The sequence below is a fragment of the Glycine max genome, chromosome 3 (assembly GCF_000004515.6).
Source record: "Glycine max cultivar Williams 82 chromosome 3, Glycine_max_v4.0, whole genome shotgun sequence".
NCBI lineage: Eukaryota > Viridiplantae > Streptophyta > Magnoliopsida > Fabales > Fabaceae > Glycine > Glycine max.
This window is the reverse complement of record NC_016090.4, coordinates 42,715,019-42,727,527: the sequence shown is the minus strand read 5'-3', so window position 1 is coordinate 42,727,527 and position 12,509 is coordinate 42,715,019. Positions and strand designations below refer to the sequence as shown.

Sequence of the window (12,509 nt, the reverse complement as noted above, 5' to 3'; positions counted from 1 at the left end):
GGAGAGAGAGAAAGTAATATTGTTTATTCAGGAGAATGATCAAATGACTGCATGGCTTTATTATTGCTTACGTGAATGATATTTATACAAAGGAGAAAAAGAAGAAAGCTGGTATAACAGAAAAAAAACTGAAATGCTAACAGCTTGTAACTAACAAATAACAGATTCACTAACAGACTCATGCTAAGAGTTGTTGCCAACTCATACTACAATTCTCTGCTACAGAAGCAAACAGACTTGGGTGAGATTCTGTTAAAGATGGCCCGTGAATTGGAGATTATTAATTACAAAGAGAGTTTCTATGGGGCATTCTCATCACTCATCAGCTAATGCTGCTATTGATCTCATTGCCCAACGGATACAACGGCTCTTCCAGTCAAATTGAATTTGATTGCTTTGATATGGTCATAGTACAATCTTGTTTCTTTCTTGGCTTCTTTACTGTAATCCTTGGGAAATGTTGTAGTGTAGGCCATTTGGTGGATTTTTTTTTATCTTTGAGTACTATGGTGTCCATTTCTGAGCTTCCTGAAAAGGAAATGAATCTCATAAAGCAGTGTGTTCATGTTATACACTAAGTTGGTATGGATGGAGATAGGGTTCCTTTTCAGTAATTTCGTGGAATCTGTTGAAGTTATTATTTTGTCGATAATGCTCAACCTTCAAATTCTCTCGAGTCTATTCAAGAACTAGCATTCATCAAATGAACCGAAATTGTTCTCTCAAATACTTTTGAAGGAAAAAAAAAAGGCAAGAAATTCATACCTTGAGTGGTACTTTCTTAGGAATGAATGAAGTCTGCAAGACAAATAGGCAAGAATCGTGTTTATGAGTAGTAACTGAATAAGACATCTAACTATGCTGTGGAATCTTTGTCCACATATTCTATTAAGGCAGGTTAGTATCGGAGAAGAAAGTGATGGATTGATTTGTAGAGACATTGGTTTTACTGCTACTCTCCCCTGGAGCTATTTAACCGGCAAATTGGGATCAATATTTTATTGTCACCATGCCTCCATCACTTTTTTTTTGTTTGTTTGTATAATTAATGGGTTCTTGAGCAAATCTTGAATAAGACTATATTGCATAAAACAAAAACTGATCCTAGTCATTTTCTCTAATAGCGTAATGACTATGAGCCATCCTAGAGACCTAGAACCGGTAAGTTAGTGCAGGTCCCTTGTAAGTAGAGTGGAATTCATCACTTTCTGTAAGGTTGCAATCGCAAGCTACAGAACTTGACTCCCACGTTGGAAGTAGGAAATTCTGGCATGGGATTTGTAAGGATTTTGTTTCAATCGTTTGACAGATTTTAGGCTGATTTAACTTATGCTAGTTTTTAAGTACCTTCTAAACAGTGATTCCCTTTGTCAAGTAGTCCATTGGTGCTGTAAGTGCTATAATAAAGAGGCCAGTTAATGGAAAGCTGATTGGTTATAATACATTTGTAAGCTTAATCACATCAGCAAGAGGAAAGCAATAAGATGTACTCTGAGAATCAAAAGCATTTATCATCTTTTCAAAGTTGACTATAACTAAAGCATCTTTTTATATGCTTAAAAATCTAAAGTTAAACATGAAAGATATTATTCTTATATCATAAGGTAATAATGAAGGACATGAAATGACAATGGTCCAGCCATCCAAGACAAATTGTCATGTGTGTATTCAGGACATTTTGTTCAATAGAAAGATCAAAAGCTTTATCACACGCGACCTCAGGGAAAGATCTACCATATGGATGTAAGGATAGATTCTCTCAAAAAAGCAGAATGATTCTTGCAAATGCGTCTTCTGTTGGAATGGGACCAAATTCAACAGAAAGTCCCATAACAACGGTTCTCTTTCTCTCATTTCTTTTGAATAAAAGTATAGAACAGTAAAATACACATTCCTTATGTTATCATGCTTGTTTAGGGTGCCTTCAAGCATTTAAGCTAGCCCTCGACGCTTGCATGGGTATCCCAACCTTTTGGTGGGGTGTGAAACTAATATCATTTGGGGTCAATACTCAAGCATCATATATGAATTCCTCCATGTTTATATATACTTCTTTGTTTGTCTTTATTTGTCCCATGTAGGACTTTATAGTTCTCTAACAAGAAGAGTAAATAAATTCAATTGACTCACTCTTATTGAATTACTTAATTTTAACATTGTTACCTTTATCTAAAATATAATTTGTACAAACTCCTACTGCACTTGATTTGGTGCAGGCAAGTCCAAATTCTTAAAAGATGTGAAACCTCCATCCACAACCAAGTTGTGTCCACTAACATATTTGGCATCATCAGACACAAGGAAAAGTGCAGCATTAGCAATATCATTGGGTTCACAATTTGCTCCCTTTAAGACACCAGCATTGTGAACAATGTCCTCATGTCTCTGAGCATCAACATGAGGATATATCTGACTCATTTCTCCCATGACAAGAGGAGTGGGGATGGCAAAAGGTGATATGCAATTGACCCGGATTCCATGCCTGCATAGCTCAGAAGCCAGAGATTTAACAATGCCCACAACTGCAAACTTGGATATTGAGTAAGTGTGTTGTGACACCCCTCCTATCACACCTGTGACACTTGCTGTGCAGAGAATGGACCCACTTCCACGTGGGATCATTACACGTGCTGCATGCTTGATGCCTGCCACAACGCCACGAACATTTATGTCCATGACTTTGTCAAACAGTTCCAGGTCCAAGTCAACAATGCTTAGAGGACTTCTGCAGGCTATTCCTGCATTGTTGTACATGATATCAAGTTGTTTGTGTTTAGAAACGGCCAAATCAACAGCATTGGAAATGTCTGACTCTTGAGTAACATCACATGCTATGAAAGTAGCATTAGGTCCTAGTTCTTTTGCAGTCTCTTGGCCAAGCTCTTGATCAATATCAGCAATAATAACCTTGGCTCCATTATTGATGAATTTTGTAGCTGTGGCTTTTCCTATTCCACTAGCTGCGCCTGTGATCAGCGCAACCTTGTCTTGTAGCTTCCTGAACCACCACATCAAAGAGCAATGCTATATCATCCTACAAATCTTTCTAACACTTTATGAAGAACGTATTAAATGAAAAAGTAAATACGTTCAATGTCTTGGAAACTTTAAAATGCATCCAATACTTCATCTGGTAAGGAGGATTAGTAGGAAGATTTTGTAGGAGGATTTATAATTATTCCCACATCAAATGTGAATTAAAGCCATAAAGTACAAAGATCCTTTTGATAACATTTGCAGTATATTGAGCATCATGTGATATGTATCTAATAATTGGTGGAATCAGAAATTCAGGAATAAAAGGTTGTAGAGTCTTAAATGTGTCATCAAAGTCTGGTATGCCAGTATGAAACTATATTCATTGCTCACCTCTATAGTTCTCTCCAAGCACATACACGGCATGATTCTCAGATGCAAGGAGAAAGAGCTGAAGAAATAGTAAAGCAGCTAATCCATTTCATATTATGAAAGGAACTATATCAACTAAAATGCAAGGTCTCAATTACAAGTAAAAACGTCTAGCAGACTGTGTGCTAAAGAAGTGAGTATCTTCATATAAGACTTCTATGCATTTATTAAATGAATCTATCAGGTACACACCAAAAGCCTTCAAATGCTGTGTAAGTATGTGAGTGAGTGGTAACAGTGAAAATGAAAGGACTGGAGTGAAAACACTATAAATTAAAAACTTATCGAGCATGCATCGTGGATATGTGCCTTGATACAATATGAATATTTATATTCATTCATTCGCCCCCGTTTCTTGTTTTTGCAAAAAAAATCCCCTAATCAACCGTAATGGTTGTTTTACCATATGGATAAATAGAAAAAGGAAATGTAAATTAAAGACAAGAAAAACTCATGTATACTTTGCCATACCCTCCAGTCTGAGTAGACAAGAACCTGTGGAAGCTCTCAGCAAACAAAGCCCTTGAATATGAAATGTAGGAATTGTTTCTAACAATTACCAGAAACCAAGTAAGCTGTAGTAGTATTGATAATTAAAAAATAATCAAAGAACTGAGAGGAAAATCCGCATGCAGGATCAAAGCTTATAATAATAATAATAATAAAAGTCATTCATTCCATTAACCTAGTTGTTAACACTACACACAATCCTTCCACCCAACAAAGTGGACAAGTAAGGAAAACTATAGCCACTTAATCCAAAATATTTCCATTAACAGAAAGCTGATTCAAAAGATTCAACCGTAGATTAAGTGGAAAGTCCAAGCAGAACATCCTATACTAAATTTTTTAATCATCAAACTGAAAAGACAGATAAAGGGAATGATTAAACCAGAGAAACATGTGAAGAAAGAAAGTGTGAACCAACCTCAAACCCATTCTTAACATGATTTTCTGCCAAAAAAGTAGCTCAAATGCAGACACACACACTGGAGGAAATTGCGGTTTACTCTTCCAAGCTCCGAGCATTATCCCTGTTGGACTAAACATGAGTTAGAGAGAGAAGGTTATCTTATAAATTGCTGCAAGGGTAATTTGGTCAATATGGCTACAAATATTTAATAATATACATGTCCCATGATGGCAGAAATTAGTCAATATTAATTCTTATGATTTAAAAATAAAAGATAAAAAAAAGAGATGACATATCTAATTAAGATAATTTCCCGTATTATTATATATAATTTATAATTATTAAATGTCACTAGAATTTTTTATCGATGAAAATAGGTAATTTTATTGATTATGATATTTAATTATGAATTTTTGTGGTAATTAATATACTTATTATCAATTATTTCTAATTAAATTAATTATCTTAATCATAAATGAATACTATTTCTCACCAAAATGCATGTGAGGCAACCCTTAAATCAATTAAGATAATTATGAGAGATATGTTCAAAATATAATTTGAATGCTAATGGATCTAATTCAGCTGATTTTATATTGTAGAAGAATTGCTGTAAACGTTTAATGTTTGTCTTCAATTTTTAGGAATAAAAAAATTATAATTTGAATTAATTAAGACAATTATTTGGTGTGAGTAGAATTAATGGTTTCAAATAGTATATATATCATGATATATATGTAACATTAACTTAATAGTTTCAAATAGCAGATACATCAATCAATGTCCAGAATAAAACATTAACTTTAAATATGTCTAAAAAAATCCAAAATAAGAAAGTCTTGCACATAATTGAGCATATTTAAATTTTAACATATTACTGCATACATTATTATCCATAAATTTATAATAACAATAATATTACTTGAACGACTTATAAAATAAGAACCAAATTCACAATAAAACCACCTATGCTTTCTGGATAGCAATGAGACCTGCCATTTATATGTCTATATATTTCAAAATTCAATGATGATAAATTAAAAAAAAAAATGTAACCTATTAAAAATAAAGGATTCTCGAGATTAAAAATATTGAAAACCTACTCAAATAATTTAGAAAGGTATGGTTGAAAAGTTAACTTTGATTCCAAAATCATAGATGGTTGCAACAAAAAATAAATAAATTAAATTATCATTTTCAAATATTAGGGGTCATTTAAACATACTTGCTAACAGAGTTAAATACAAATGAAAAAGAAAAGAGACGTGTAATTAAATTTCACTTAAAATAAATGAGTCGTGCTTGAAATATACAATATATTTAAATTTTTTGCTTCTTATGAAAAACATAACTGTTATTGGATTATTTGGCTAAGTATCTCCCGTCACTGTTTATATCCTAGTTAAATATTCCCTAGTACGTACCCATAGTTTATCTAACAAAACTATCGTAGTTTTTTCCTAAGAATAATACATATTATATTCTTTGACACAACTTAAACATGGCTAATCTATTCCCAAAGTCAACTAGGATTTAATTGCTCCAATACTAAATGTAACACCCATTTTTATATGTCTAGATTTCTAACCCAAGTAATTACAACTCTCGTCTTGTCACCAAAATTTCGTGTAAATCCATTGAAGAAATCATGCAAAATGAACACTTAATTTCCATGCTAGAGTATACATATAAGCAATAATAAAGCATTTTAGACACATGAATCATTAAAAACGTTACATTTAACCACACAAAACAATGAGCACATGTTTAGAACAAAAACAAAAGTTTGTGAAGTATAAATGAAAATAAAAGGCCAAGGTTGAAGCTTTTCCAATAGATCTTCACATATATGGAAATGGACATATATAAACATATAAAAACATACTGAGCACAAAATCATTGTTCCCATGAAATAAAATGAAAAAGAAACGTTAGAAGATGAGGAAGAAGTGGTGTGGGGAAAAAAAAGATAAAGAAATGGCATTCAAGGTGTAGAATTTCTCCTCGAGCCTTCCTTGAAGAGAGTATGAGAAAATTAAGAGGAAAAATGAGCATATGGCTTACTTAGAGAAGAGGGAAAATGAGTGTATGTAACTATGTATTTTCTCTATCTCTCGTCTTCTCATATCTTTTCTTATTTTATTTTTTACTAAACTTTTTTAATATTTATTTTATTCTTCATTCATTTTATTTATCTCGTGTGTGCCAAGAAAGAGCATTAGTGATAAATTATAAACTTCTCGAGAAATTTCCAAATCTTTTATAAAATAATATTAACACAAAGCCGTTTCCCTCCAAAATATCAAAATGAAAAATTTCCTTTATTATTGACACAAATGGAGGGGCATTTTAATTTGGCGTCGCGTCTTCTGAACTTGGCAAGTTTGCATTCTTCTCTGTCTGCACCCTGATCACTGCATTAGGGTTCTAGTCAAACTTCAGTACTACCAAATTCATTATCCATCGAAGAAGATTTAAAAATTATTAATAAAGAAAAAAAACAGAGTTCCCATTCCAATGGCTGAGGCTTCTTCGCCTCACTCTCAAACATCGTCACCCCCTGGTGGTAATCCTCCGTTCTTCCTTGCTTAGTTGTTGTTGTTATTTTGTAGTAAACTTATTTATCTGTTACTTCGCTGATTTTGATCATTACTTGTACCGTTGATGCATAAAAGTCGAAGACAACGAGTGGGTTGTTCTTTGATCGTATTGAATTTAATGTTTAGGGCACTTAATCTGGTCGACACACTCTATTCCATGATCATCTATAATGGGTCTGATTGTAAGTATGCATCAGGTTGAGTTGAAATGCTTTTACAGCAATAGGAAATGTATGTATGTAAATAACTAAGGAGTAATTGTAAAAGTTGTGTTTAGGGTTCTGCATGTTGAAGACTATTGATTGAATCATAGAACTAGCTTAGACTTACAGTAATGTTGTTTGGCTTCGATTAGGTTATAAAATTAAAGACGCAAATGAAGACGATCAATTTAGGGAAACTGAGCTCTTTGAGGACACCTTAGTGCTCAATAGTCCTTTCACTGAAATGGAGGTGGAGAATCTCAATCTGAACACTGAGATTGTGGAGGACTTGACAACTGGTACGATGTGCGAGTATGAACAAGTAGTGCTCGACAGTGAGGACGAAGAAATGAATGATAGGGGTGTTGGCAAGGGACTTCTTAATAGACAGCCCAAGTCACCTTGGGAGCAAGTAGATGCAAATGGCACCACTTTTGAGAAGTCTACTGCTGGTATGTGTTTGTTATGTACATTTTAATATTGGTTACCTCGTTTCTGTCCTTGTAATGATTTTTGCTTTTTTTTTTTTTTTTTTTGCATTGTTATAAGTTATGCTTGTTTGACTTACCATACACGAAGTACTAATTGTTTATGGACCACTTCATGAATGATTAACTTTTCAAGACCATAATATGCTTGAAGGGTACAAAGGAGCTTTAGTTGATGGTGACAGCTTTGATGACAACAACCATTCATATCCACCTGCAATGCTAAGTCACATTCACTCACCAGAGCCTGGGGATTCCACTGAAGCTGCACTTGGCTTTGTGGATCAGTACTTGTCATCAAATGATATGGACTTGTTTCAAGGAATTCATCGTGGAAAGACCACTAGGGAGAAATCACCTTATGATGTCCTGAGTGCAAGAGGAGCACTAAATCTGGCTAAGAAAATTAAAGCTCGAACTCAAAATGAAGAAAAAGAACCTTTCAAATGGGTTGAAAGTTGCCAACATGACAACAAAGCTGGTATGTTTGGTAAAAAAATTGAAGCATCTTCAAATTTTGGAAGATACAAACAGACATATACGAGAAAAAGGCAGAAAGAAGGTGGCCATCTTCAGGGACAAGGAAACTGTAATACAAGTAATAGATGTGATGAGAGGTTACGCCAAGGATCAAGAATGGCAACTAAAAATAATAACTCTCCAAAGGAATTGGATGTTCAACCAATTGCTATAAATGAGAATGTTAATGTTTATTCCAGTGTAACACATATAGAAGACATGCATGATATTGGTTTAGACACTCAAATAGCTGCTGAAGCTATGAATGCCTTAGCCTTTGTGCCCCCTTCTGGCTGCCAGTTTAATGATACTCATCAACCAGAGAATGCATTAGATGGCTCTTTGAGCGACTTGACAGAAAATGAAGCTCGTCTGAAGAATTCTTCATATATTCAGAATCCTGATTTACATTCTATCACAATAAAATCAAATAAGAAAAATGCATCTTCTTCTAGATTTAGTAAAATAACTTTTAACTCAGCTTGCAAGCAGGAGCCAAATCTTGTATCATGGAAAATGAAAAAAATGAGAAGCAAGTCATCTTCTGAGGGACAGTTTGAAAATAATACTAGTTTTACAATGTGCAGTAAACATGTATCGCTTGAAGAGGTTTGCTCACTGGGAGAGCATACAAGTTTCCAACCTGCTGCCGAAGAATCCGAAGATTGGAACAATGAGAGCAGACAGACAAGAATCAAAGATCAACAAAGCCATCTTACAGAGGGGAACAATAATGTCAAGGAGAAGGGTATTAAACACAAGAGGAAGGGGAATGATTTAGAGGCTGAACCAGTGAAGTTTGGTGTTTGGACAAGGCGTCTTAAATTCCCTACCAATTCATGTACAGTTGCTAGGAAAAGCAGGTTGAATCATCTGGCTCAAGTTAGTCCACAGTTATCTGCAACCAGCAGTTTTTCAAGGACTGATTCTTGGGTGTATCCAAAAAGATCGAGAGGGAAAAGAAAGGGGGCTAATGTGGGAACCAGTCTTGATGCACCAACAGCTGTGTGTATTGATGGAAAAGAAAACAAAGTTTTCTCCACTAGAAGTCTACAGGATCAAGATGATGTGGATAAATCATGTTTTCCTCACACCCGTCCACTCTGCAATGCTTCATGTGCAGATGATGGCAGATGCTTGTTGCAGGGAAACTTTGTGCCACCAGGTTCAGCTGGTGATGCAATGAAGGTAGAAAACTTGCCTGATATGCACCCCTTATTGCTGGCACATGTTGGAATATCATCAAACAAAAGCATTGCACAATCGAGATCAGAAATGCCAGCTACAGTTACTGCAAGCAAAGGCATAAAAGTTTCAAATGCTAACCATACATACACTGAGCATCAACAAAAGCTATGTGAAAAAACCCTGCCAAAGACTTCAGTTTTGAAAGAGCTTATCAGATTAGGAGCTCCCAAGTTCACATCAGATAAGATGTGGAAAGATCTGAGACATCGAAGAGATATGACAGATGTTCGAGTTCTGTTTAGCCAACATTTGGATGACAGTATTATGAAGCAGCAAAAAAAGGTCAGCCATTGATTTTATGTTTTAGATAGGAGATGCTAAATGTTACCAAGAAGGGCTAGTGACTTTGTTATTTTCCCTCCTTTCAGATCTTGGCACGTCTCAATATATCTGTTGCATCATGTTCAATGGAGGCCACACATTTCATAGCAGACAAATTTACACGCACAAGGAATATGTTGGAAACAATGGCTCTTGGGAAATTAGTCGTGAATCACTTATGGCTTGAGAGCTGTGGACAAGCCAACTGTTTTATTGATGAGAAAAATTACATTCTGAGGGATATGAAAAAGGAAAAGGAAATAGGCTTTAACATGCCTGTTTCTCTTGCTCGAGCAAGACAGAAGCCGCTCCTAAAGGTATTCTTGTATAAACTTTTGTTAGTTATGCCCAAATTCTTATGCTTCCATCATATTTGCCTTAAAATCTGGTTGCTTGCCTCTTCAGGGTAAAAGAGTCTACATCACGCCACATATTAAACCTGATAAGGAAGTGGTTGCAAGTTTGGTCACAGCTGTTCATGCCCAGGTATACATATTCACCTATGCATGCCACTCCACATCTGCAGCTGACCGGTGGCTGCAATATTAGGCGTGTTTGGGCTATATTAATATATTGTGATCCCCACCTTGCCCACATTTTGATAAATTAATTCATTTATAAATTGTCTTCTCACTTCAGGTAGTTGATGAAAGTGAGGTGTGTGCAGACATGAATGATAATGTCTTTGATGATCTGTTGATTCTTTCTTGTGAGGACGACTATGCAATATGCCACCGTTTCCTTAAGAGAGGTGTTGAACTTTACTATCATCTTGATAGATAATGCAGTTATGATTCACTGTATATTCATGTTTCATAACTCTTATGGACTACACAAATTTACAGGAACTGCAGTTTACAGTTCAGAGCTTGTTCTGAACGGAATTGTAATCCAAAAATTGGAACTTGAGAGGTATATTTTTCCTTCATATTTCTGTTCTTTTTTGTCCGCAACTCTGCATGCACAAGGAATTTTTTTCCTACTTTATTCTTTTAACCTTGTTTGATATATTAGCCTAGCTACATAAATGCCATCTTTGATCTCAACCATGCACAGTTTTTTCCCACTACAATGATTTGTTGCCTTGAAGTAAAAACACCTAAGAATATTGGGTTCAAATTGTGCAAAAAGCACATTGGGTTGAAATTACTGTATGAACCCGTAGTTTTGCATTACAGTCCCTCTTTTGACATTATGTCTAAACTAAGTTAAGCACAGGAAAAAGATCTTATAAAGTGAGATTTTCTTTAGAGGTGAACAAGAACAGATGCATATACTATATTGGCTTTTAGTGGGTTCAGATCACAGTTAATGATTACACCCTTGAGTGTCAACTGCGGAGGATAAGTTCACAAGCACAACTTACGCTATGCCATGTAGATGAGTAAGTTTCAGACAACTTAGGAGTCAAAGTAGGAATCTTTTCGCATATTTGCATGTAGCGAGCCTATTGTTCATCCCTGAGGACAAAGTAAAACTACTGTCTTACCAATAAAGTGATTAGTAACGCATCATCTCAACAATTTTATCAAAATTTAACATTATTATGATGAACTTTGGCAGACACCAACTCTTCATGAATCAAGTTACAAGGAATAACCCAAGTGTGTCGAATCGGTTTGGGAAGATTTACAGAAGGCGTAGAGGCCTTTTTTCTGGACCGTAGCAGATTTTTTGAAAGTGTCATTCAGGTCTACGGTGGAACTCGTAAAATTAATGGGCACTCTCGTCTCAGATGCTGACTTATGAGCGCTTCTTCTGCAGTTACTTACAAATGCGTCTTTCTTTTTCCTTTTAATTTGGCATGTTCTTGTTAATAGAATCAAATGGCGTCAAAGTATAGCTACAGAGCAGGGGATTTGTTTCTCTTTTGGGTGCAGGGGAGTGATTTCAATGTAGTATATGACTTGACCAAAGTAATAGCATGAAGATTCTGACAAATTTGTACATATCCAGTCTATGTATTTTCTTTTTCTGGATAAATGCACGACATTGCCTAGCCCAGCTGCATTTTGCACATGTAGAATTGATGATTGTTGAATTTTTTATAGATTGTCACGTTGCCAGATTTTTTCAGTTTCACCTGGCATACCATTTAAAAGATTATTTCTAGACACTTTACAGTAATTTACACCCAACTTCATCTAAAAGTCTTATCCGTGTTGTACATGAATCTAGAGGATTTGGAGGGAATTTCCTGCATGAAGTTGCAAATATCAACTTATAGATTCACTTATTTCTCAAAAAGAAAATAAAGAATCAAATTTCTTTGATTCAATCAGTTTAACACTGATGCACACATAACACAAAAACAAACCAACTTTGCGGGTTTTCAGATACGGCAAAAAAGACTCATTCCTTTCATAAACCCTAACGTCAGAGCATAAAGCTGCATATATTTAATAAGGGATCAACTAGCAATTCTTTAAAAATTTCAATAGTATTGTTCATATCGACTACTTAGTGAGTTCACCTACAATAACAGGTCATCTTGGTGGTGCACGCGTGGACCATATGTTCAAGTGGTCCACTACAGACTTTGCCTTTTTTTTAATATAATAAAAGACTTGATATTTGGGAAAGATATAATCTCTCATTTCAATGGTTTTCATGATATATTAATTTTAAGTTTAACAGGTTGAATAATACAAAAGTGTACTCGATATTAACTTTAATAGAAAAATTAAGAGTTTTTTGTTTTTATTTAAAAGATTAAGTTGGACGGTTCAATAATAAAAAATGTACTCAAGTTAATCATCCATCTCAAAATTAGTTATATGTTGAATGATGTTTAAGAGTGGATTTATTT

General features: G+C 34.8%; 2 protein-coding genes across 2 annotated transcripts; one reads left to right on the top strand and one right to left on the bottom strand.

Moving 5' to 3' along the window:
* Window positions 1-2,112: 2,112 nt before the first annotated feature.
* Window positions 2,113-5,749, bottom strand: LOC100814306 (zerumbone synthase). The gene is made up of 4 exons (XM_026127913.2): window positions 5,746-5,749; window positions 4,337-4,377; window positions 3,880-3,983; window positions 2,113-2,998 (listed from the first exon to the last, which is right to left on the bottom strand). The coding sequence occupies exons 1-4, from the start codon at window positions 5,747-5,749 to the stop codon at window positions 2,194-2,196; spliced, it is 954 nt and encodes a 317-aa protein (XP_025983698.2). The 3' UTR covers window positions 2,113-2,193.
* Window positions 5,750-6,667: 918 nt separating this feature from the next.
* Window positions 6,668-11,761, top strand: LOC102667761 (uncharacterized). Its single transcript, XM_006577057.4, has 8 exons — window positions 6,668-6,887; window positions 7,277-7,576; window positions 7,767-9,661; window positions 9,748-10,017; window positions 10,106-10,186; window positions 10,340-10,451; window positions 10,546-10,612; window positions 11,264-11,761. Exons 1-8 carry the CDS (start codon window positions 6,839-6,841, stop codon window positions 11,364-11,366), a joined length of 2,877 nt encoding a protein of 958 aa, XP_006577120.1. The 5' UTR covers window positions 6,668-6,838; the 3' UTR covers window positions 11,367-11,761.
* The last annotated feature ends 748 nt before the right edge of the window (window positions 11,762-12,509 follow it).